The 27,673-nt window shown below is 35.7% G+C and overlaps 2 protein-coding genes across 13 annotated transcripts in view; one reads left to right on the plus strand and one right to left on the minus strand.

Moving 5' to 3' along the window:
• Window positions 1-27,673, minus strand: part of LOC134538831 (protein white-like) — a 180,313-nt gene that overhangs the window by 85,413 nt on the left and 67,227 nt on the right. The window lies entirely within an intron of this gene.
• On the plus strand, window positions 15,187-21,929 carry LOC134538833 (uncharacterized). Of its 12 annotated transcripts, none has more exons than XR_010076218.1 (7): window positions 15,191-15,873; window positions 16,406-16,548; window positions 17,913-18,167; window positions 18,246-18,517; window positions 19,684-19,820; window positions 19,912-20,115; window positions 21,267-21,929. XR_010076218.1 is itself a non-coding variant. In XM_063380359.1 (6 exons), exons 1-6 carry the CDS (start codon window positions 15,650-15,652, stop codon window positions 21,378-21,380), a joined length of 933 nt encoding a protein of 310 aa, XP_063236429.1. In that variant the 5' UTR covers window positions 15,195-15,649; the 3' UTR covers window positions 21,381-21,929. The 12 variants fall into 12 exon arrangements, 4 of the variants coding, with proteins under 4 accessions (XP_063236427.1, XP_063236428.1, XP_063236431.1 ...); XR_010076219.1 differs by having other exon boundaries at window positions 15,193-15,873; window positions 17,913-18,122; XR_010076216.1 differs by having other exon boundaries at window positions 15,188-15,873; window positions 17,913-18,517.

Raw genomic sequence — 27,673 nt, forward strand, 5'->3', positions numbered from 1 at the left:
ACAAAATTTCACTCGCCCAAAAAAATTGTTGAAACAAAGATGGTGATTTTCGGATTTTCACTATATCTACCCTTATTTTTTTATTTAATCTTCCTACGTAGTCCTGTTTTAATTACATTGTGAAGCAGCTTTAATTAAGCCTATCACAGCCTTCATCCACGTCCACAGTTCTTAACAATGGTCCAGAGTGTGTTCCGAGCAGGGACGCTGCGGTGCAAGTAAAAGCGCTCATTGACACTTCGTGGCAGGGTGGATTTGAAACAGTTTCCTAGTGTCTTACTCACGGTTCGGAAATGAAGGACAACACAATGCCCACTCTTGAACCCGGGGGGAAAAAAATGTAATTTTTTCTTAATTTTGAAATTCCCGATCTGCCCGGGAATCGAACTGACCACGGTTGCATCAATCGGAAATCCCGAATCCTGAACACTGGACAAAACAGTATCATTATTTCGTTCTTGCTACCTTGATTATTCTTTCGTACAGTTGACAAACTCTGAACGACTGGTTATTTATTATCTCCATAAACCACCACGAACTTCATCACGGACATTTTTTGGTATATTTTGACTTTAAGAAATATTGTATAGCATTTGTGCGCGTCTTAATACTGAAGGGAGAATTATCAAAATTATTTTGGTTCTACAGTGTATTTTGTTAATTAATTTATATTTATTAACAATATAACAATTTTAAAGTATTAAAAACATATTAGATATTATTTAGTGGTTTTTAATAACCTAAAGTCAATTTGTTATTCAATTAATATGTAGTCTATGTAGACATATTTTATTTTATATATAATACATTATAATAAACATAAGTATTGTTTGATTATAAAATTTTCAGTTCTTTTACGATTTCAAATCCACAGATGTACGTAGACTTTGTCGGAATACTCTTAATTATATAACATCATAATAAATTAAAAGAAAAGTATGTAGGTTTTCCCTACATATGTGTAATTGAGTTTAGGAAATAATTTAGGAAAACCAAATTTTTAGTGATTTATAATTGGTAACTTAAAAATTATTGGTTTCAAGATTTACCGACGATTAATTCAAAGTTGTATAAACATCATTTAATGAAATCAGTACATGGTAGGTACGATTGTAATATTGATTGCTAGTTGAGAATTTCAAATCATCTTCGTAAACTTGTATTGACATAAACATTGATAAACTATAATAACATGATTCAGATTAAATCATCGGCGAAAATTTACAGAGAATCAGAACAAAATTCATATTTAAAGGATTTTTCTTAGGTGTCGGATTGAAAGAGTGAAATAAATTGTGTAAGTGAACAAAATAAGTAAGACTTTCTTCAAGTATCAATATTTAGAAACATTTCAACTTAACTATAGCTATAGCTAATATAATTTACTAAGAATTTATTGTCATTCTATGAAAAGTGTCCTTAAAAGTAGCTTCTAGACTTGAGACATGAATCATAACACTTGAAGAGTGCATATAAAGTATCTGCGGTTGACAACCGTATCTGATATATTTGTTCACACTTCGCAAATTGTGAGGTGAATGGTGACTGCTTCCAAGACATGCATTACAGGTTATGAACATGGCAGTAGGAGCATTTACGTTTTGGTCCCAACATTGAGGTTATTACTTCTTGAAAAAACTAGATCGTCTGCTTTTCAATTTTCTAACAGGGAATCCTGCCATATTTTAATCTGCGTCAGAGTAATAAAGTAAGCAATTGGTCTTCAATATTCAGCTTTTCAGGTAAATATATTCATACACACCTTTTCACGTGAAAATTGCGATTCTTATGATGAATCAACTTTTTGTAAGCGATGCAAGATATTTAAACTATTTCTAATAAAACTTTTTTTATACAAATCAATACACTTTACTTATATTCTTAAACCATGGGAATACTTTCGGTAACTGGGACAAATTGCTCGTTACAGCATTAAAGTTTACAAAGCAATTCTTTATAAAATAAATTGCCAGCATATCAAGCTTTATTTTGCTGTATGAGCACCTTTTAATATTTTTTTGTAAATAATGGTTCATAGTTTTTCACCACCGACTAACACACAAGATTCTTAATTGCTACTAATATTAAATAATTCTTGATAATATTTTCTTTTAATTGCAGAAATATCACACCATTTTCCTCACATTAAAATACCACGAAAGTATTGCGTTATCGAAGTCTAGATCGTCCTCGGAAATATTTATTTCGATGTCAAACTCAGTAAAAAAGCAGCTAGAGAAATAATAATGAATAAAAAATTTCCATACACGGTGGCGGTTACTTAAATAGTTTCGTATTTTACTGAGCGTGTTAACATAGCGCTGTCAGCTGATCCAAGGGCGGTCAGTGCAAGAATGTAGTGGGGCAAGTCACTTGACTCAAGTGTCCAGAAGACACGCAAGAAGCTCAGCCAAGGCAACCTGGTTTGGGTTGTCTACGGTTTCCCTGTATCACTCCAGGCAAATTCTGGGAAAGTTATTTAATACAGGACATGACTGATTCCATCCTCAACAACGGCCTCCCTGTAAAGTTGCGTGTTATCGTTTCTTATCTCGTCGTTGCTAACAAGATGCTAAGCGGATTGAAACGATACCCATTTATCTCTTGCAAATTAGTTAACCAGTCCGTATTTATTCGAGATGCTGAATTACAGTTTGTCCATAAATGAATGTCCCAGTTTCAATGGTATATTATGCCAATTTAATTTAGACTATTTAGGACAAATCGTACATCAGATTGAAGGTAAACTAACCAAGTTTTTTTTTTTAACAAATGTTAAATATGTACACCTTTAGTTATACGGCACACGGCCGACCTAAAGTCCAATTCTTCACACACTTTGTTTAACACGTCCGGAGTAATGGAAGCAATAGACTCTTCAATTCTGTGTCTCAGCTCTGGCAAATAATTAGGTAGCGGCGGAACGTAGATACGATCTTTTATAAAACCCCAAAGGAAATAAAAAAATGCAAAAAAATCTGGTTTTTAAACATGTGGCAACGGTAACCAGTATGCGCGCATGTGTAAACGTGTTCTGAAAACCTTCCACGCACGGTTGTGTTTGGCAACTGAAGATCAAGACTTGCTTTCCGAACAGCAATCATAGAGCTACTCAAGTAAGATGCTCTGACATCAAAATCCTGTACAGAAACTTCTGGTAGTCCCGTGCTTTGTCCTTTACAAACACGTCCGGTCGTTTTTATGAATTGCCTATGCCATCAGCGGATGGTTTTGTCACACGGGGGTCAATTAAACTTTAAACAAAACGCACGCACGTTGAACTGAAACTATACAGATTCGCTCCTGGCGAATTCCAGAAACAAAACCCTTTACGCTCAGGAGTCGCCATATTGCGCAGGTGGCGCTGCGAGCGAGAAAACAACAAAGCAGTACTCGAGCATAAGCATATCTAAAACTGTTTGTGTTACTCTTTAATTGTGACCTTGAACCTGTAACCGGCGATGAAGCCCTCACGACGCTAGTTTCATACAAAGCAAGCAACTGTATAACCATGCATGATCTGAAAGAAAAAATCAAAATCTTTCTAAACATGCTTGTTTATTTTACCATCACGTCGTTTTTATCTCTTTAGCACCTTCAATGCCATTTCCACATTCACTACAGGAACTTGGTTACATATTTTTTGCACAAAAAAAGCAATAGGAAAGTTACATGTTAATACAAAAGTCACAGCTCGTGTGCCGCACAATACTGTTCTGTAAATTTAATTTCAATAAGACGTTACAAAATACGCTTGCCGTCTCTTTAGGTTGACTTAATGATGTGTTTAGTAGATGATATAATGAATTTGCGATTAGATTGTAGGGCATTATTTCTGCCGTAATCAGACGCTTTACACTTGAAACTATTAAAATGTACATCTGGAACATTCTTTTATAAACATACTGTATTTGAGGTACTAAATACATACTTAATGTATATTTCAGACGGTTTACTGTCTCAAAAAATTAATTAGCAAGTTAAGACAAACCTGTACTCTGAATTGAGACAGTCGGAATGTGTTCCGCTTGGTAAAGGACGAATAAAAATATTTTTTAATGGTTGAATTGCGTATAAATTTGCAATACATTACGTTTTTATTACAATCTTACTTTAACAAACTAAAACGTTTTGGAAATAAATTATTTGTTGTTCATCTAACACTCATAACTTAGAATGGATTACTTAAAATCAAATATCAGGGAGAAAAAAACATCTAGGTTATTAGAATTGAACTAAAGTTCGTTTATCAATCTGCTACACAAAGTTTTTTTTTTTATCTCTTTCTAGATTATAACTTTTTTTACTACCAAACTGCATTTTGGGCGATAAATAAAATCTGTCATGTCCAATCCTGCGTGAAAACTTCATAAATCCGTTCATTAAAATTACGCTCATAGCTGTGGCCGTAATACCTAATTTGGATAAAAAAAATACACTTGTTAATTATGTATAGTAAACTGGTTACCTGAATATTCATTTCCATATCAGGTGATGAAGCAGACAACTTCACAGCTATTTTTATTCCTTCAGTGAACCACCTAAATGAAGGTTACTTTCCTAATAGCTGCGAGCTTTTATTTTATCTTAAGTACAGGGGAAAGATACTTTATTACTAAGGCGTCAAAAAAGGTAGAAAAGACAATAAGATGTTACAAAATGGAAATAGTAAATTTAACTTCAGGAAATTTAAGCAAGTAACTGGCTAATTGAAGGCACTGTCGATAAAGATTTATAATTTTTTTTTATGTATAGAACTTTATTCTCCATTGCTGTGTTAGGTGGCCTAATAGGTAACATTTCACACCCGTAATCTTACATAGAGTGGCTCATATTTCTATAAGTACATGTTCACTCCCTCCTAATGTAAGTTTTTGACGTGACGTCTAATAAATCGATGAACACCGGCTGCACGCACGAAAAAGTGTCCTGTTACGCACATTGTCCCGTTTCTCTGTGTCCCGTTGCGCTCATTGTTCGCTTGCGCCGCATCTATCTATCTTCCACTCGATTGGAACAACTATCGATTTGACTTTTTCGAGGCACATTAAACTTGAAACACTCTAATTCGTTTCCTACTTTTCCTATCATCGTCCTTACCTTAACAGAATAACACATATTGGAAGAAGTTAAATAGCAAACATGTATAAAAATTATAGTTAAAATAATCTCTTCGTTAAAATAATAACCATATTTTAATTAATGAGTGCAAATAAAAGTAAATTTATCAATTAAATTGTAGATTTCATTTCACTCCTTCCTTGTATCCATGCAAAATAGTGATAATTCAATAATAATTATTCAATTTTATTCATAAAAGTATGCAATCATTTCATCAATGTTTTGTTATGACGTTGTCACGTTAAACTATCGTCCGTAAACCGACTTTACAGACCACCAATTTTTTTATTTATAACTTATTTAGATCTCATTGTTAATGAGTGAGGAAAGTGTGAGTTATAGATTAATAATTTAACTGTTTATGAGAATATACGTTCAGTACGGAGAAAAAAATAGGAATTCTTTGCGTATTATGTTCGTCGTTAACGAGTGTATAGCTAACAAAGAAAATTTACCTATTTTAATGTACACAAAACAAGGCTTCCCATAATATTTATAGCTCATGTTGCTATATTATGAAGACTTTCCATAACATACATTAATATAACAATACCATGTTAAAGGTATAATCTTCTATCATTATATATATAAATATATATATATATATAAATATATATATATATATATATATCGGTACGTAACAAAAACAAATTCAATAATTACTTTGCTCCTAAAAACTCAGAATAAAGGTATTTAAGTAGCTGAAACTTTGGAAATTTAACTTACTAAATTGTACAAATAGGATGATTTTTAAGTTCGCACAGACAACAAACCATAAGTATTTGTTATAAAATTATTCTTAAAAAAAATTTTGATTGCACTAATTGGTCATTCACCCAATAGCTAGTGCCTAACCTCAATTCTCAACACCCATACTTAAAACACGACACGGGCTCTAATACGAGATCGCACTAGTAGAATACAAAAGGTGTTCCAGGAACAGGCTTCCGCAGGAGAAGCCGGAGGAGCCGACAGCCATCTTGGATTGTGACGTCACGGTAGCCATCTTGGCGTCAATTTTCCTCAAAATTCCTCAAAAATTACTAAAAAATTCCGTACAATTCCTATAAATTTCATTATTTCGAGTGATTTTGGGTCACCTGTTTTGACTTAGCTGGTGCATGAGATCGATTACCATTCTTGAGAACTCTATGGTATCCATACCATACAGCGGCAGTGACTTCAATGATCAAAGCATCATCAACTGGCGGTGTCCATTCACCCAAGCTGTGCAGTAGTATATAATAGTTCCTCCTTAAACAGGCTTCAGGCGGTGGATTGTGATTGTCGGTCCGCCATCTTGGATTGTGACGTCACGGCGGCCATCTTGGATTGTGACGTCATGGCGGCCATCTTGTATGGTTGTGACCTTGACCTTTGACCTTGACCTTGACCCCGGTGGCCATTTTGGATCCGCCATCTTGGATCCATCATTTTGGATGACGTCATTGTGTTTTCTCGAACATTTCGGCGTTGTAATTCCGCCATTTTGAAATATGACGCCACATAACAAAAATTGCAACGGTGGCGTCATATTTCAAAATGGCGGAAAACACAACGCCGGAATGTTCGAGAAAACACAATGACGTCATCCAAAATGGTGGATCCAAGATGGTGGATCCAAGATGGCGGATCAAAAATGGCCACCGGGGTCAAGGTCAAGGTCAAAGGTCAAGGTCACAACCATCCGAGATGGCCGCCGTGACGTCACAATTTAAGATGGCGGACCGAAAATCACAATCCACCGCCTGGAGCCTGTTTAAGGAGGAACTATTATATACTACTCTGTGCCTACTGTGGAAATTAAGTAATCTTGAATGTGCGTGGGTGTGCGATACTTAATTTTAATAACTCTGAATGTGTTACATACCGGTGCAGTATGTGTTGTAGTGAATTTTATCCAACTATGGGAACTTAAAAAGGCGTGCTAAGTATTGCAAAGAACTAGTGTCACAACCATCAGGACCTGAATTTTACCTCTTAGGTAATGTCTTTACGATTATGTCCAATGCAAAGCGCCGTGAAATGTATCACTGTTCATTTAACGCTTTAAAAAACGCTCCTCTTGAGTAAAAAAAAATTGGTTGTCTGTAAAGTCGGTTTACGGAGGATAGTTTAACGGACGTCATAACAAAACATTGATAAAATAATTGCATACTTTTATGAATAAAATTGAATCTTTTTTTTTTAATTATCACTATTTTGTATTGATACAAAGAAGGAGTGTAATGACATCTACAATTTAATAAATTGATAAATTTAATTTTATTTGCACTCATTAATTCAAATATGTTTATTACTTTAACGAAGAGATTATTTTAACTATAACTTTTATACATGTTTGCTATTTAACTTCTTCAAATCTGTGTTATTCTGTTAAGGATAGGACGATGATAGGAAAAGTAGGAAACGAATGGGAGTGTTTCAAGTTTAATGTGCCTCGAAAAAGTCAAATCGATGGTTGTTCCAATCGAGTGGAAGAGAGATAGATGCGGCGCAAGCGTACAATGAGCGTAACGGGACACAGCGTAACGGGACAGTGTGCGTAACGGGACACTTTTTCGTGCGTGCAGCCGGCGTTCATTGGTTTTTTTAGACGTTGTCACTTCAAAAAAAAAGTTGTTTGATTCGTTGTCCTGATAATCTCAAAAGCACGACAACATATGTAAAGCTACAACCTGAAAAGTGATTGGATCCACAATGTCAAGTGGCTTTCGGCCGTGGATTTATGAATGACTCACCTTCATAAATGTCTTGTAAAAATGCAACAAGGCTGGTTCGTATTTGCATCCCTGATTAGGAAATGCACTTAACGACCGAAACATGGCCCTGGCTACATGCGAATATCGCGCTTGTGAAACAACATACTTGCAAGAGATAAAGAGCTCGATGGCCTTTCTAGCGCGAAAGGCAATCAACACCGCCGTTTATATATACTAAACAGTTCTAAGTCCAGAATTTATTGCACTGAAAAGAAAAAGTCAGGCCGTCCAAGAGTTAAAACAGGATTTCTTGATGATTGGCTGTTTTTTTTCAATGTCCCATAACAGTCAATCCAGCATTATTTATTTACTTGTTATTTGAAAAATTAACAGTTTCGTAGACTTCAAACAATTTGTGATCGACTTAAATTTACGAATAAACACCCAGGTCTCCTCGCAACGATGGTCAGCGAACGTCTCAATTGCGCTTCGGAATTCAGCTCAATGAGACTATGTTTCTGAGTTCGACTCTTGGTAGATTTGGCAATATCTAAAACTTTTAAATGTTCTTTTTACGTTCCAAATTCCAAAGGAAACGAAAAGCCATCCCATAAACACCTCTCACATATATATTTCTATATTTGAGGTATTAAAACCTGTTTTTTTCTCTGCAAAACAAGAGTTTTTTTTTTTATTTGGGAACCATGTGGAAACCCAATCTTATTAACTTATGAAGTCCCTTTAAAGTAAACCCGGAAAAATTCGGTTTTACAAAATTATTTGGAAAAGTTTTGCAAAAAAATTCTTTTTTTTTTTTTTTTTTTTTTAGGATATCAATTGAAACTAATGTTCAAATACTTTTAGTCATGCCCCAAAGGAACCAAATAAAAAATTAGGATTGCTTGTAATGTAAGGGTGAAATTTTATTCATAAGGTTTTATTAAAATTCTTGTAGGCAAAAAAAGTGTTTTTGAACTTGATTCCCGATCGCAAAACAGTTTCCATTTGTTTGTTCGTGGACAAATTTACCTTAAAATTGAATTTTATTTTTTTGTGTTTTACAGAAATACTTATTTGAATACTACATTAAAGTGTTCAATTCCCAACCATTATTGTGCATTAAAATAGCCAATTCAATGCATAGAAAGATGGATCTGTTATTTTTATTCACTCGAAACTATTTAAACCCGCATATTTAGGGCAATTTTGGTTTCATAAGTTCATGTGTTATAACAACATTTCAATGTTTATTATTGAAATTTTCCCTAGCTCATTACGAGATTGTCAAACACTATAATATAGTAGCTTTTGGCCGTATGTTTACAGCTGTAGTCGTTCCCAAATATGAATTCAATTATAAAAGTCAGTTACTATTCCACGAGGAAAACTATTCTATCATAAAGGTGAAACTTAGACTTTTACGTAATTATGAAGCATGTACACATATACACACACAATGCCCATATACAAAGAAGGGATCCTTCAGACAGCGGATTTAACCAGGACAAGTTGACTGTCCTACGGACAAGATTTCGCCACCTGTGTAGCATCGTCAATCCGGCAATAACGCAACAGAAACGTGTTCAGTAGAGTAGCCTGTACTACAGGCGACATTAAAAACATAATTTCATTAAAATAAATAATAGCCACTAGTCACGGGCCATAGATCGGCGAATGCATTCTCATTATAAGTTTCTCGAAAATTGAAATTTCCATAAGATGGGCTTTAATTCAAAATCACTTTCGTTTGCCATTTTTTGTTATAGCAAAACCAAAAGTTTTTTTAAATAAAAAAAATTATTAACTGTCTTAACCAAAAAAAATTATGTGTCACTAAACGATCTTCTTACGCTGACAAAAAAATGTTAAATTTAGTTCAATAGTTTTTGACTTCTTTTCAAATTTTTATTGATCACTAGAAAAATAGTTAGTTGAAAATATTAATGGCAGAAGAATTCTCGGTTTTCAGTATGCGACCAGAAAAACGAATATTTTCGCAACTATATAATACATTAACGTAAAAGAGGTTAGAGTTATTTTTTTTCTTCTTAATGATAGGTTCATGACCTTCGTTTTACAACGCACAGCTGTGAAAGCAATTAAAATAAGTGGACCAGAAACGAGTCGGATCATGAGCATGCAGGATAAATACCACTTAACTTGCTTGCACAGGTAGTTTCTATTCGTGAAACACCAACGTTTATGTGTTTCATCTTTACACTGTATTCATGACAGCACTATATAAAATTAACAGCTAGTTTTTTTGTGAAGTGTATATTTTGTGGAAATAGTGTCAAAGAGGACGTACGATGAACAGGTTTAGAAATAACGGTGTTCCTACAACATCATATTTTTTTTTCAATTTATGAAATTGCGGTTAAGATAGAAGGAGAGAAAATGAAGTTTGGTGAGGGGGAGGAAGGGGTGGGCAGGAAAGGGAGCACGTGATCTTGTAACTGGATCATAATTTTAAATCAGTTATATATACATATATATCTCGCACTCGCGCCTGGTTTGTTCGAGTCGGCGACTCAACCGAGTGTGGGTTTTTTTTTTGTTTTTTTTTTTGCGCGGACCGGATCGTGTACACACGTGACCCGCCCGGTGGTAGCAGAAGGGGGTTAGGGGAACGGGGAGGGGGAACAGGTCCTCGGCTCCGACCGGCGAGACGGGTCTCGGGGAAGCCTCAGTTTCACAGACGAGAGAGCCAAGCGCCCGATCGTGCATCTTCGGTTTTTTTTTTGTTAATTTTAAAAGGTTAGGTACATTACAAATACTTTAAAAAATTGTGGACGGGTTGCTTTGGTTAGGACAGCTACATTAAAGATACTGTGAAATCATGTAAACGGTTTCCTAGCGCTGGATAGCTACATATTAAAAAGTTATTTGCTAAGCAACCATAAAATGATTTTACAATAGTTTTTAATGTAGCTATACCTACCTGATACAACCAACCATCCACAATGTTTTAAAGTATTTATAATGTCGCTAAGCTATTCTAATCGAACGCAAAATTCAATGCCACGCCGGTTTATACAATGAGATAGAACCGGGGAGGGGGGGGGGGGGGAAAGCGAGCATGAACTTCGGGGAGCTTCGGGGAAGTTCGGGCGCGGCTCTCTCGTCTGTGAGATGAAGGCTTCCCCGACCGGCGGGACAGGTCTCTCGCGGCGGCCTCCAAGGAGCAGTCACGAGGTGCTCCTGTGACGTCACACCGGCTCCTCGATGCTTGGGTCTTCTCTCCCAACGAGGGAAAACATGGACCAGGGGTCGGCACACCTCCGAGTGAGATGAGCCGAACGTTAACCAAACAGATTGTCCAAATATATATATTTTTTATTAGAGAACCGCAACAATGTATCTTTTCTGCACCTGCACAAAATTTTAAGAGGTCAAAAAAAAATTCAACATAAAGGCTGAAAAATAAAGGCTACTTAGAGAACAGAAATATGGTAGTCATTATTGTATCTCTACTGATAAAACATTTTAATCCGTTAATATCGACCTATATATATATATATATCTTATATCTTTAAACGAGCAATTCTTGTGAATATATGTATATATATATATATATATATATATATATATATATATATATATATATATATATATATAAATAATCTGAATGGAAACGGCTCCAACGATTTTCATGAAATTTAGTATGTAGGGGGTTTCGGGGGCGATAAATCGATCTAGCTAGGATTAGTTTTTAGAAATTTGAAGACTCATTTCAAGAAAACCTTCATGAAAATAATCAGGTTTCCGCTCGTCCCACACGTGCTGCTAAAGTAAGATGCTTGCAAAACTTGACTAACATTATACGAGCAGAAAGGTCTTACGATTTAGATGTTTCAAGAGAGCGTGCGTCACAACGTGTGGCCGCTGAAAAAAAATATTATTCACATTTCATTATTTCATCTGTATGTAATTCGTATTTAAATATAATTTCTAAAAAACACAATTTACCAAAACAAATTAAAATACCGAGCAAAGCTCGATCATCCAGGTACTATTTATATATTTACCCACAATTTCAACATAAAGTCTGAAAAATAAAGGCTACTTAGAGAAAGGAAATATGGTATTCATTATTATAGTATTATTGATAAAACATTTTAAGACGTTAAAAAATACTTATATATATTTTTACTCACAATTTTAACATAAAGTCTGGAAAATATAGGCTACCTAGGGCAAATAAATATGGTAGCCATTATTATATCCCTACTGATAAAACAAAAAACCAAATTTATATTAATTAGTTATTAAAATATTAAAAAAAACAGCTGGGCGAGTTGGCATGGCGGTATAAGGCAATGAAAGTTATATTTAGAATTTCTTGTTACATAACATTTTACCTTACTACACATGAAAAATATGGAAATTTTCACCGTGTAAGAAATTTGATACGTATTTGTTGTGTTTTGTGATAAGTAACTCTTACACAGTTTCCGTATAACTTAATTCGTTTTTTCACACTAAATATTGTAAAAATGTTTTCATAATGTTCGTAGGCTTTCATGGCCATTGTCTAAAGTAGCTTGGCTTCAGGGTTGTAGCCGTGTCCTTGGCAAATAATTCACCGACGTTTCGGTCGACATTGCAGTCGCCATCATCAGGGAGCAGTTACCTACGGAAGGTAGGTAGTACGCAACTCCTCCCTGATGATGGCGACTGCAATGTCGACTGAAACGTCGGTGAATTATTTGCCAATGTTGTCATGTTTTGGTTGAATCGGAACCAGAGTGGCAGTGCTATATAGGCTACGTGCATTTATTCGTAAAAAAATATATACTTCTATTCCTGGGCCGTTAGAAAAAAGTACGTCTATTATTGGGCCGTTTTGATTTTGTTCGGTAGCTGTGGCAGAGCGGTGAGTTGTAGAGACTGTAAATGCTACGTTAAGGGGGCCGCCTCGTCAGGGGTGTATGTGTGTTAGTGAGGCGGGATGATAAGTGCGACGCTCGATAGTATTTCTAGCGCGGTATCGCCTCTAAGCTCAAGGCTCTGAATTTACACGTAGTCTTCTCGTCATCATAGGATAACTGTGACATTTGAGCGGTGACCGCAACACTACATGGCGGAGAAATGAAGATAAAGGTATAATGCAAGTTCCTTAAGTGCTTTTAATAATCTGTACTGGTTGTTTTACGCCTAAAAATTACTCTGAAAACATGCGTTTTAACCATTTTAACTCTTCTAGAAATACCGTTTAAAAACATGATCCAAAATTAAAATTACTTTTCGGGCCTCAGCGAACTCTTAAATGCTTTTCGTAAACAAACCCCACTCGGATATGTTGAGTAGTTTTGAAATCGCGTTGTTTTTCCTGAAGCTCTGCTCACCGTCTGTGTGACCAGGTAGGCGGAGCCCTTAAGAGCTGCATGTGGCTCGCGGGCCACAGACTGCCGACCCCTGATGAGAGTCTAACAGCTCACTCCCGGCACATCCCAACTTCGAGCCCTGACGCTCGTCAACCCTTCTTCCGAGTACAAACAAAATTGCTAAAGCAACACACCCCCCCCCCCCCTTTTCACGGAGCCAGCAATCTCCCCCTCCCCCAAAACACCCCCACACCGAAGAACCGCAAAGAAACACTTGATGTAAGCTTTTCGACATACGCCATTGCTAATCACATGTGTGTCTGTAGAAGAAAACTACAAAGAAAAAACCAAAAGAAAAATAAACACAAACTCAGCAAAAAATTGCTGTTGTCAACAGGATATAAACACCAGAGTCGCACCTGTGTTTTCGTACCATGTGCGTCTCTGCCTGAGGACAGGAGCAGATAGCAATTCCCGAAACGTCGCTTGTTTCTGTTTTGGAAAACTATTGTGTTTGTTTCGTCTTTTCCTTTTGTCGTGTTTTTGTCTCGTTTCAACTGTTGTGCTGATTTTTTTTTGGTTCAATATTTTTGTGCTGTCATCATTTGTGTTTTTTTTCGTTCTCTTAATCCATTTTTCTTTGTTTTTCTTTGTTTGTTGACCATATTCCTGTTATGGAATATTATGTGGTGTTTATATCCTGTTGACAACAGCAACTTTTTGCTTAATTTGTGTTTTTGTCTTTTGGGTTTTTTTTTGTAGTTTTCTTCTACAGACACACGTGTGCTTAGCAATGGCGTATGTCCAAAAGCTTACATCAAGTCATGCACTCCCATTGCACATATCTTCCAAAGATAACTCGCACAGAAACAGACGCCACACAGAGTTAATGGGGTGCCACGTGGCATGCAGACCGTGTGATTCGCCATTGACGTAACGACATGTCCAGTTCTCGACACACTCGCCAGCAAAAGAAACTCAACTGAGACGGTTCACTCTCAAAGCCTTGAGGGGGGAGGGGGGAAAGGTACGAACCCGAAAGACGCCATCTCATTTTCAAAACCGTTTGCAGGCCGAAACGATCTGGGATTTGTCTTCTCTCGAGCATAATAAGTATACAATTTGAGGGAATGACTGAATTTAACAGTGGCCAGCTAGTCCATGAACTTGTTATAAATATTTTGCAAACAGTTCCATTTGTGAAGTCAGCGTCGTTTAGTTATTAATACTGCCAGAAGAAAATTGTTTTATGGTCTTTGTGAATATATTAACTTGTTATCTCTGCCATTTTGAAATTAAAATATCCACACTTAACGATGGAAATATGATTCTGCCATCAATACCGTGAAAAAAAAAAAAAAATTTGGATTATTTCGTTCCTATCTTTCCTTCTTAAGGCCCCCGCCTACCCGGACACACACACGGTGCGCAGAGCTTCAGGAAAAACAACGCGATTTGGAAACTGCTCAAGATGTCAGTTTGGGGTCTGCTTACGAAAAACACATTTTAAGAACTCGCTGACGACGGAAAAGCATTTTTGGTTTCAGGATTAAGTGGTTTTTGAACGGTATTTTTAGAAGAGAGGAAAGTGGCTAGAAACGCGTGTTTTCAGTGTACAACCGGTACAGATTCTTGAAAGCACTTAGGGACTTGCATTACCCCTGCATCTTCGTTTCTCGGGCATGTAATGTTACGGTCACCGCTCATGTGACGACGAGAAGACTGCGCGCCAGTCCAGAGGAGACACCGCGCTAGAAGCACCAGCGAGCGTCGCGCTTATCATCCCGCCTCACTGACACACATACACCCCTGACACAGCGGTTGCATACTTCGAGCGCCAACTGCGACATCGACTGTAATTAAACCCATCATTGAACGGCTATAGTCCATCCACGGTAACCTCCTACTTTTTTAAACGAACCTTTGAAAAAACACACCAGGATGCAGCATGTTTGGTTCGTTTGCAAAAATACTTTTCATCATATGCATATTAAACATGCATTAACACTAAATTACCGTATAATGATGTTAAATAAAATTTTACAAAAAAAGTAACTATCTATGTACAATATTATTAATATTAATGATCTCGCATGTGTGTAAATGAAACAGTGAGAGAAGTGGTGTGTTGGCAATGATTAGAACGAAATAGTTCCATAGCCAAAATATATATTTTTTGACTTTCCGCGTGTATTTAAGAATTTGTTTGGGTATTTGTTAAGTTTGAACATTTTTTTAAATCTCTGGTGAAATAAAAACGTTATGTTAACGGTAAAAAAATATTACGTGCCGAAACCGTGGTCGCGCATTAATAATGTTAATAGTCACTTGTTTGTTTTCTCTTTCAGCCGTTTGTCTGCAGTCTGCAGTCTGTACGCCATATTGCAGTGTGTTTTAATATATTACTGACCGTGAAATAACGTACAGTTTGTGTTTCAGGATTTTGTGTTAATATTGTGTATTTTAACTTTGTTATATTATTTATTATCTACTATTGTAATGATGGAATTTGTTATCGTTTTGATATTTTGTGTGGTTCTTGTGATTGCTGTAATGGTAATTGGTTCCGGGATGGGGAAAGCTACTTCGTCGCAGCGTCAGATGGACATCATTAACGTCGCTCAGAACTTATATGTTTTAATTAGAAAAGGCGACTTGAAGAAATGTGACGTTACGCAGACGACCGCGTTTCTTCTCAACATCGCAAAGTCAACTGTTCTCAAGTAAGTAGGCTTTTTTCGTATTCATGCACGTAAAAAAAATATCGACTGTGTCCTAAGTATTGTCGGCCTGTGTTTTAACTCACGAGTTTTTTTGTGTTTTATTTCCAATTTATATTTTTTGGTGTGAGACAACACCGCCATGTGGCGTCTCTGTTGAAAAGTTAACCTAAAATCATATTAGGCCTACTCAGGTCCTAACAATAACAATATAGGCACTTTCAAGTATTTTTATGGGTGTGATACACGTTTGTTTATAACGATGTTTATAAACTTTATGATAGGTTTAACTATAACATAAGGGAGTGATTTTATAATTTGCATTTAATTAGTTTTTCATCTGTTTGGGAGATCACAAAATAAATAAAAAAACACTTCATTAATTTCGTGGACAAAGTCTGTCATGTTTCCATTTAGTGACCACAAAGCAAATATTTGTGACAAAATGCCATATTTGGAACACTGCCTAACTGCGTATTGTGAACGGGTCCCCGGAAGTGTTATGACAAATGTTTTTTTTTTTTTTTTTGGTTAGGTACTACAAGAAAGACATTGAAGAAGTTTCAACACCAGGAAAAAAGAGGAAAAAAAGGCCACAGGAAGGAAAGTCACTTGACACAGTCGACGATTTCACAGTAAATGCAATCAGGAATGCAATTTACAGGATGTACGCTGAAGGTAAAAATTTGATACTGAAGAGTAGTTTCAATACAACTGGGGTAGGCCCTACTTAATTGTATTCATTTCATATATCCATATGCAGATTGACCGGTTCAGTTTTTTTCCGATATCATCTGTCCTTTAAAAATACTTAACATTTTTGGGTGGTTTGTTAGGTTTCTTTATTGATATGGTATTGATATATAGAATATTGTGCAACATATGAAATAGGTACACGTCCTTTTAAGGTTAGGTTAAAGATAGAAAGAAAATTGTTACATTCTAAAACTACAAGTAATGTTTATATCGTTATACACAGTATACATATTAAATAACCTCAACTTTTATGATGTATCAGAAGGTTAAATAATGACTATTTCCAGTATCAATAATATCCAGTTGTGCGCTTTAGCAGTAATTGGTTACAAATTAGTGAGTTGTGGTCTAAGCAAGCATGGTTATTAAAAAAAAATTGGGATACTTAATTGGCTAAATTGTACTGTGTGGCAGGGTCCAGTACAATATATATTCTATTGCAAAATAGTGTCATGCCCTGCCTAACCCTTTAGAAAATATAGGGGTATTGTTATTTTATAAACAATAGGCCTACTTCATTGTAATGAAGTATCATATGAAAACACAACTTAGCCAGACAAACTGTGTGTTAGTGTATGAAGTAACAGAAGGTTATAAAACAGTAAAAGTTTAGTATCGCGTATCCGATTCGATACATTGATCCTGATCGCATGATCCTGCAAATATTGATCCTGTGATTGATGATGCTTGCTTTTCTAATTTATTACGTTTAAAAATCCTGTACAAAACCAAAACTAAAAACCTGTGATGTAGTAATGAGTTATGATTTAAAGTTGTATAATAATGAAAATATATATGTTTTATTAAACTTATGATAATTATTCTTGCTATACCACAATATTTGATTATGTTCAGGATCTTTGATCTGAATAAATGAAAAAAAGCATGCACCACACGATCAATAGGATGTACAGGTTCATGCATAAAGATCTAGGGATCACATGGGATACACGATACAAAACATTTACCTACAACACAGTGTAGAGCTTGTAACTTATTGATTGCTAAATTGAATGCTGAAATACTAATGTTTTACACAACTTCAATACAAACGCGCAATATAATCGTCATATCATTGCAGACAAAAATACTGCAATGTAGAATTCCTCTAAGCAAACTACAAAATTTAAATTAATTTAAAAGTATTTTTGAAATGTAAGTTTATTAAAACTATTTAATAAATGTAAATTGTGCACTTAAATTATCTTCTACGGGGTTGTGGTTTCGCTTAGTTTTGTGTACCTCTGTTATTTCATGTATTGTTAATGTATGCAATAAATTTACAGGTTTGAATGTTACAGTCGACACCATTTTGAAAGAAATCAGGGAAAGACAAATAGATTATTATGGTGGAAGATCAAGTCTTCATAAATTGTTAAAGAAGATGGGATTTTCATGGACAACTGTTGATGGACGAAAAGCTTTGATAGAGAATGAAAACATAGTATTGCAGCGAATAGATTTCTTGAGAAAGTATAAAGAAGAAAAAGAAAGAGGTGCCAATTTCATATTTGTTGATGAAACATGGATTTTCCAGAGAGGCAAGGCATTAATTTATTTGAAAATTTGTTCTGTGGTCCAATACAAAGTATTTCATTTCCATTTCATATATTTTTCAGGAACTGTATCAAAGTCATGGCAGGACAAGAGTCTACAATCTGCGAAGAGACGTACTGTTGGAGATGGTAAAAGGTTTATTGTTGTTAATGCTGGAGGGCGCACTGGCTTTGTGCCAGGAGCAGGATTACTTTTTGTTTCAGGTCAGAAGACTGCAGACTACCATGGCGAGATGAATGGGGAAACTTTCTTGATGTGGTTTGAAGACATGTTGGTGCATCTTGAGGAACCCAGTGTCATCATAATGGACAATGCTTCATATCACAGCACCCAGGTATGTGCAATGGTAAAGCAGTGTCTTTTTATTGCTCAAATTGTAATGTGAAAAATTTACATGTGTTTATTATTGTGTATAAGTACGAATATTCGAGACTAATACATTTTGCCAGCAATAATTGTTATCTTAATAGTATGCCTACACTACATTTTTATAAACTATAATGTTTGAGCTGAAATTGAATACACACACACAGATATATATATATATATATATAATGTAATTGAATTACATTGTAGTGCAAACTAATTTAGTAGAGGGTTTGAAATACCAAATAAATTTTTTTTATTGCAAACAGCATTTGAAAATGACATAATTACTTGTTTGGTAAAAGGACCCACTTTATGAATGCTCTGTTGCCCTACTTAATAAATTAAAATAATATTTTCAAAAAAATTTCTAGTCACTAAACTAACATGCTTTGTTAAATTTAGAAATTCATTACGACAATATGCCAAAACACATGTTTGCTTTGCATAAGTACAGTAGAACCCTGTTATAATTTGTTTTTAAGGGGCTACAAGAAAAAAAAACATAAGCAGGAAATTCAATTTAGTACTTTTTAGTGTGGATTTATTGCCAATGGACTCAACAAGCTGCATAAAGATATATTTGATGCTCCAATTTGCTTGTAGCAAGCCAAAAACAATTTTTCTTTAACATCATGGTGCTTCCAGCTTCTATCTGCTTTGTCTTTACTTACACATTGTCTCATTGCTGTAAAATTGTCATAATTCACGACAGTGTTTACAGTGGAAATGCTTAAGTCCAGTTCTTTTGCCACTTGAACATGTGATTGAAGTGAATACATTTGAAAACACACAGAATGGCTAAAAATTTATGAATTTATTTGTTTTCCAAGGGTGTCAACAGGCAGTTAACTGCTAACATACACATATACATAGACAGTATAGACAAAGGCTTTTAATTTTTTTCGTCTTCTAAAATTTTATGAAGTGAACATTACAAGCACGAAACGCATAATTTGTGAAACATTATATCCAGGAATTAAAAACATTGTCCTTATAGGGAAAATATTGGACTTGAAAAATAATACATTATAGGCAGGAAAACTTTATAAGCAGTAAAATTGTAACAGGGTTCTACTGTCATGAATTCTTATCAGCTACTTGAGTATTTAGTTAAATGTTGGCATAACGTAGGTTGAGAAAACACCTACAACGAACTGGACCAAGGCTGCACTGATCGCGTGGCTGGAGAAGAATGGGATAAAACATGAAAATAATTAGTTGAAAGTGGAGCTGCTGAGAATAGCTAAACAAAACAAGCCCCGAATACGGTATATTATTTCGTTTTTTTCACAGCATTTCTTTAAAAGTGAGATAGTTGCAAAAAATTACGTATACACCTTGTTCTAACACACTTTTCAGATATGAGGTAGACGAGTTGGCTCGTAACTATGGCCACGAAATTCTACGACTCCCACCCTATCACTGCCACTATAATGCAATCGAACTAGTTTGGGCTCAATGTAAACACCATTACAATAGTAACGTGGGGCGGGCCAAGAGATTTGACAATGATGCAGTTGCAGCCATCTGGAAAGAGGCTCTTGATGCTTCCACACCAGAGAGGTATTTTCATGTTGCATGACCAATGGGGTATTCCTTTTGAAGTAGAAATTGTTTTATTTTCCTGTAGAACATTCCTCAAGCTTCAGCAAAACCCTTACCATACATTTTTACATAATACGTAAGTATTGTTGCCTAGCAGCCTGGTCCTACCATTCCTTTTGATAACTTTGTGTGCTAGTGTGTGTATAGTGTGATTATCATTTTGTGTATATTCATATACCAGTAATACAGTTTTAAAACAATTGGTAAAAATAAGTGGTTTGTATTTGTGTAGTTGTCGTTTTGAAAATGTGTTGCATGTATGTGTTTGTGTTCGTGTTTGTGTTTGTGTTTGTAATTTTATTCCCATGTGATTCATACATATCTGTGTAGTTTCTAGATCTAACAGTGGTGACATTTGCAAGGTTTTTTTTTTTTTGTAATTGCAGTCCATTTGCAATTGTTTCATTTCCATAAATAGTTTTGTATTTATTAGTAATTGTGATATTACTTTCTGTTATGCTTAATCTTGTGTCAATGACTTTAAAGTTATGGTGGGTTCAGTGCTGTAGGCAGATTTCAATATTCAGATAAAATTTCAACGTAGAGAATTTTGAATATTTTCATCTAGCGAACTTGAATAGGTATTTACACATGTAGTTCTTGCACATTAGTATTTTCAAAAGTTATGTTATTATAGTGAAATACATATACAGTAAATCATCAAAACTATTCAAAAAATTAAATTTTCGCTATATCTCACTGTTTTTGTCTGGGACAAATTTTAACCAAAAACAAACACAAAACTTATGAAATAAATATTTTATCATATGCATTCTAAGCCTTTATTGATAACATATATAATATTTACAGCTTTATTATATCTTGAATAAACCACTATAATTTTTTTTTCAGATAACATAAAACAAAACATGTTACTTCAAGTATTAAATAATAGCTTTGATAGTTGAGGAAAACACATTAAATGAGTTTTGTTGTGTTTAAAAATAGTTTCTTGTGGAGTGAGTTCAAAATTGTATGTAATAAAGAGCATGCCATGCATTGTTTACTATGCCGTTTTGACAGAAACAAACATATTTTGTTATAGAGTGGTTTTTGCTATAAACAGGTCATTTATATAGAGGTTTTACTGTATACATTAATTTTTTTAGATGGGCGAGGTGTGTGGATCACGTGGAGAAGCTAATTCAAGCAGACTGGGAGAGAGAAGTCCACATAGACAGCGGCACCATTCCTCCACTCATCATCCACCTCGGCGAGGATAGTTCAAGTGAAGACAGTGACAGCGAAGAATTTGAGGTTACGACACAGCAAGTAGATGGAGACAGTGAAGTACTGGCAGTTCCTCTTGATGATTTACCCGGGTGTTCTTATTGAGGTCTGTATGTAATAAACACCTGGGCAACTGTAAGTATTGGGGTTTGAAACATTTTTTTTTCTTTTATGCATTCCCATTAAGTATGTTGATTACTGGAACTTTATGTATTAACTTTATATTACACGTATTATGAAATTAATAATAAATTTCATTTCTGGATTCGTATAGGTGTATGTGAAACATTTTATTTTGTTGTGTGTCTTCATTTTTCAGTGAACTTACTTGGAAAACAAAAAGCCAGTCCCCATCCAGGGCCACAAATAAATAATGCATATAAGTGGTATAGAAATTACTGTCAATTCTTCACCACAATTTTACTGTTCATAAAATTATGATTTTGTCTAATAAGTATACTCAGGAAAATGTATATAACCATATTTTTATTTGTGGCCTTAACCGGCAAAATGGTAGGGGTTTATTAAATAAAAGAAGAAAATTCATTTTTAAATGTTTTCATCTGAATTTGTTAATTTTATTAAACCTTCAATCCTTAGTCTTTTCCAGATTGCTTAGATGGACAGCCATATGTATAATTTACAATACTTTTTTTTTCAGATGCAGAAAACTGTGTTGAACTGTACTAAATGATGATATTTATTGCTTACATAAATGTTGTAAATTTATATATTCTCCTAAAAATTTACTTTAAATTATATGTTATTTCTTTAGCTAACAAACTTATTTTTTAATATTTTTACCATTGGGTATCATAAATAATGTTATGAACATATACATGTATACTTAGATCATATTCAAATTACTTATATATATATATATATATATATATATATATATATATATATATACACACATTGTTTTGACAGCTGGTGATTGTAAACAAACCATTTGACATTTGTCACATGGCAATGTTTTTGTTTACATACGGCGGAAGGATACATAGTGACATTAAAGTAGATCCGGTGAAAAGCAGGGCTTCAGAAAAGTAGGAGGTTACCGTGGATGGACTATAGTTTCCTCGTATACAACTCAGAGACGTAGCCCGGATGGGTTTGGGGGGTTGGGAAAGTGAATTCCGTGACCAATATTCGTATTATAATTGTACTTGCAACATGAAAACACAAGCTGTTTTTCAAGGTAAGATGTTACACATTTCTGTCGAGTGCTGAAAAACTCGCCCACGCTTAATTTTATTTTTTAAATGGGACATGATATGTCCGCCATGCATACATTGACTTGTTGCTGGCGGGAGCACACAATTTATTTTCCTAACCTACATAACTAAAACCCGGGTTAGGGAAGATCCTAGTGCGTCTGGCCTATACACCTAGTCGTGCCGGGATTAGCCATGACACCGGTTGACGCATTTATTGTGTGCTTTGTTCGGTTATTGGCCAGCCATGGACTTTAACTCCCCCGGCTTTAAACTACGCTAAGTTTTGCCCGGGTAAAAACCCTGCAGGGTACACTGGTAAAACCCTGTGCACAGATGCAATGCCATGCACTGACAGCGCAGGAGTGTGCGGGATACAGAGGATGGTCTGTAATGAAGAGTTGGACAGAGTATAAAAGCTGCGAGATGGCCGAGAATGGACTAAGGTTCGCGGAAGGGCGTGCGGCAAGCGGATACCCGGACATTCTTGTGGTTCCGCGGTCGGCCGCAGGGGAAGGGGGGGGGGGGAGAGCGGGCTCCAGAACTGGAGTCTTCGGTTCCTGGCTCTAGGTGAGACATGCCCACGTGACCGGACGAGCGAGCAACGCCCCTGTGTGGCCCGCCTGTAGTCATGGGGGTGGGGCGATAAGTGCGGCGCTAAGCTGGATTGGCGCGCAGTCTTCTCCCACGCAGAGAAAAAGGATCGTTTGAATCAAACAAATATTTGTTTGTATGTGGCGAAACAAACATTTACTTGCTGTAACAAAATATTTTTTTTCAGCTTAACCAAACTTGGTAAGTAACAAACTTGATTTGTTACACCTAACCGAATATACATTTGAGTTGACAAAATCATTTTGTTGGGTCAACGGTATCTTTCCTGCTACAAAATATTTGTTTGAATTAACAAATTATATTTATTTCGCCATACATAAACAAATATTTTGTTGGGGCAAACAAACCTTTCTCTCAGTGCAGTGCATGGCAGCGACGGATCAAGAGTTATGATCGCCCTGGGCCGATTGGACGGTGTTATGTAAAAATGGTTCGACCCACAAACATATTTTCAACTGAGTAAATCGAGCTCAAAGTTGAACACACAATAACCGGTATTGTGGCAGTGCGTTTGAATGATTGGTCGCAAGATGGCATAGTAGCAAGGAATGTCGGTTGGAAAAAAAAATTTAGCTCAATTAAAAGTGTCATTTTACCTACACAATTATTTCAATAACCTTTTTTCCCCTTTTGTTGGTTAACGCATTTGTGCATAATACCATCCAATTATGAGGACGCGCCCCCGCCAGGTGTGTGTGTGTTACGGTCGGTCTAAACAAGTTGTACTTATATTAGTTCTGACTTTGTTTACTAGTTTAAAATTTCGAAATTTATTGTTAAAATCAGGGAGTCCCAAGCTTTTTTCAGTTCACAGCGCATTATTTAGTTTTAGTGTTTCGTCTCCGTCTAGTTGAAATATGTAGGGTAAATGCAATGATGCTAGATTAATAATGCATGCGAAGACACGATTTCAGCGCCAAACCCTCCCCCCCCCCCCCAATCAACGCACCTTAGGCTGCAGTCTAATCAGCCTAAGGATTAATCAGGCCCTGTGGATAGGACAACTAAGAGATTTCAGGAACAACCGTAACATTTCTCGGCGGAGAAACGACGATAAGCGTGTGATGCAAGTCCCTTAAATTATTCCAATAATCTCTGCCGGAAGTGCCACGCTGAATGATTATCCATAAATCACGCTCTGCATCTAACAAAAGACAGGTCACCTCTGGTGATTGGCCCAGCCAATCAGAAGAGAAGAGGCCACTGATTTGCCAGCACCCCCAGGTCAATCACAGAAGCCCAGCTCCGATTGGCCTAAACCAACAGGCCAACCAGACCTAAAGGAAGGCTGTGATTGGCCCACAGCTTCAGCCAGTCGGGATATTACTCCCGTCTCAAGCGAGAGTATTAAAAGGCAGCAGAACTTATAATTACCTCATTAGGTAATAAATAGGTAATACTTTCATTTCTGTTTCATTTTGTCATCAATTGCATTTTTTTACGTGACAAACGTCTAATAAATCGATGAACGCCGGCTGCACGCAAGATAAAGTGTCCCGTTACGCACATTGTCCCGTTACTCTGTGTCCCGTTACGCTCATTGTACGCTTGCGCCGCATCTATCTCTCTTCCACTCTATCGGAACAACCATCGATTTGACTTTTTCGAGGCACATTAAACTTGAAACACTCCCATTCGTTTCCTACTTTTCTTATCATCGTCCTGTCCTTAACAGAATAACACAGATTGGAAGAAGTTAAATAGCAAACATGTATAAAAGTTATAGTTAAAATAATCTCTTAGTTAAAGTAATAAACATATTTGAATTAATGAGTGCAAATAAAAGTAAATTTATCAATTAAATTGTAGATTTCATTTCAGTCCTTCTTTGTATCCATACAAAATAGTGATAATTCAATAAAAATGATTAAATTTTTTTTTCATAAAAGTATGCAATAATTTCATCAATGTTTTGTTATAACGTTGTCACGTTAAACTATCGTCCGTAAACCGACTTTACAGACAACCAATTTTTTTACAATGCATGCGTACTTATTGATACGCCCCTTGTATTTGGAAGGAATTTAATGAGCGGACAAAATGTAATTTCTGCCTTTGCCCAAGAATCATTTTGGGGAGGTGAGGGTATTTGTTCCCCACCACTATAGCTGTTTTTACGTCCCTGCTCTAGAAATGGATAACGGTCACCATCTCAGGGAAACGGCGAAAAATTAACTTGCAAGAGTGTAACAGTTCAAAAACAGGTTTCCTCGTGTGTTCCATAAGAGGAGAGTGTCCATACGGTGAAATATTCCCTGGTCGTTTAGTTAGCAGAAACAAGCCACACGTAATTTAGAAAAATCACTTGCTAGAAAATTATAGTGATGTACATAAACGCTCGGGCAACTTTTTCAGAGAGAAAAAAAAAGCCTTTAATTGTACTGTTTTTCTATCCAACATTATGAAAAATTCAAACACAAATTTCGTCATATAAAACTACTATTGAGTATTTCCATGCATATTTAATCGTCTGTCAAGTTGAAGATTATATTTTTTAAATAAGTTTGCATTGCTTCAAAATGTTTTCCCAAGAAATCATTCCTTTAAAACATCGGGGCAGTGCAATTAAAAATTTTACTTTCCATGGCCCCTAAAAGAAGTTAGTTTTTGTTTCAATTTCGTCTTTGTGCCTTTGTAAATATTGATTTTTGTAGTTCGTATTTGCGCTTGAAATTTATGTAGACCTATTAAAAGAAACGTGCATTTTTAAATATAAAAAAATTATTAGTTAAGGTATATACGTATTTTCTCAAATATAAATCTTAAAATTCGAATCATAAAGTATCTTGAATCTACCACTCGAATTCGACCCTGCCAGTCTCAGTGGATCAAATAAGTATATAGGCCCTAGGTAAATATATTATATATAAACTATGGCTTTTAAACATTCAAAACTTTAAATGGTCGTTTTATACACTATAATTATTCTATTAATTCCTATTAATGTTTTATTTACATAATTATATTTTTTAACTACAGTATCATGGGGAACCATAATAAGATAGTCACGAAGACAAACAGAAGTGCAGGTGGTAAAATTCTTAGTTGTCTGTGTTGATTTGTGAATGAATAACATTTTCTTCAATATTTTTTTTTCGATCTCTTTCTCCTCTTCTCAACTCTTTTATTTTTAATTTTATAGATTCGATGGTATTATAAATTTCGAGTATTCGACCGTAGCATCCCTAAATTTTATCGACTCCTTGTTTTAAAGTCAAACCTTACGCCCCTCGCAATAACTTTTGAATACACATTATTTATTAAATAATTGTGTATATTTATAACTACTCTTTTAGTTATGAAAAGCTTAAAATAATGTTTATCACGGCGGTCATTTGTGGCAACAGTAAACTGAAGAGAAGTCGTATCAGTTTGGTGACTTGTTACTAAATTGGCCTCGTATTCAAGGATGGTTCGAATTATTGCCCAGGCATTATCTTCTACTGTTCAGTGGAACCTTCTCCAGTCAGATAATGGCATGGTTTGCTACCAAAAAAACTATGAGCAATTCTTTTCCCACTTCCCGTGCGCTGTGTCGACTGCATGTACCCTTCTAAAATGAACTCTTTTTTCCTTCCGACGAGATACCAAGCATCAACTTGAAATACCATAACAAGCTCTGTCTTAAGCGCCGAGGCAAAAAGGTTTTCCTTGGTACAGCGCTTATGCAACCAAGACCTTTTTTTAGAGACGCTTGTAGCTCTACTTGAGGCCTTTGCTCTAATGACATTTGAGAAATTCTTCTGCGCGGTTATTGGGATGCCTTTTAAAAACACATTAAAGCATATTCTTCGTCACGTTCGAGTCGTGTAATTGGAGAGTGTGGGACAGACTTCGAAGTGGGGATCTGGTAGCAGGTTTCATGTCATCGGCCGCCATATAGGATTTTTTTAATCTTAAAAATTATCTTAATTTTTATCAAAAAAAATACTTCAAATATCCTTAGATTGTCACAACGTATGTCTATTTTGAAAGAAAATTTATCAAATTTATGATAATTCCCTCTTAATAATGTATTTTTAATAATATGAAGTATTTTTTAGTAAAAATGGAATTTTCAAGGCTCAACGTAAATGTCTCCAAAATCCAATTTGGCCGCCGATGAACTTTGACCCACTCCCTGCCCTTTGCCTTCAAGCCAGGCTCTCCATTCACACACCACTCACTCCGCACTATCTCTATATCACACACCACTCACTCTGCACTATCTCTATATCACACACCACTCACTCCGCACTATCTCTATATCACACACTAACTCACTCCGCACTATCTCTATATCACACACCACTCACTCCGCACTATCTCTATATCACACACCACTCACTCCGCACTATCTCTATATCACACACCACTCACTCCGCACTATCTCTATATCACACACTAACTCACTCACCAAAATAATTGGGACGCACACACTTAATGCGTGAACGAAATACGACTTTTATTTCCCT

This window comes from Bacillus rossius, chromosome 14 (genome assembly GCF_032445375.1).
Source record: "Bacillus rossius redtenbacheri isolate Brsri chromosome 14, Brsri_v3, whole genome shotgun sequence".
NCBI lineage: Eukaryota > Metazoa > Arthropoda > Insecta > Phasmatodea > Bacillidae > Bacillus > Bacillus rossius.

What these genes read in the sequence shown, in the direction of transcription:
- LOC134538833 (XM_063380357.1), top strand. Translation starts at nt 15,650, where the DNA reads ATGATGGAATTTGTTATCGTTTTGATATTTTGTGTGGTTCTTGTGATT. An exon ending in TTACAGGATGTACGCTGAAG is followed by an intron (nt 16,549 to 17,912) that starts GTAAAAATTTGA and finishes ATAAATTTACAG; the next exon opens with GTTTGAATGTTACAGTCGAC. An exon ending in CTTCATATCACAGCACCCAG is followed by an intron (nt 18,518 to 21,266) that starts GTATGTGCAATG and finishes TAATTTTTTTAG; the next exon opens with ATGGGCGAGGTGTGTGGATC.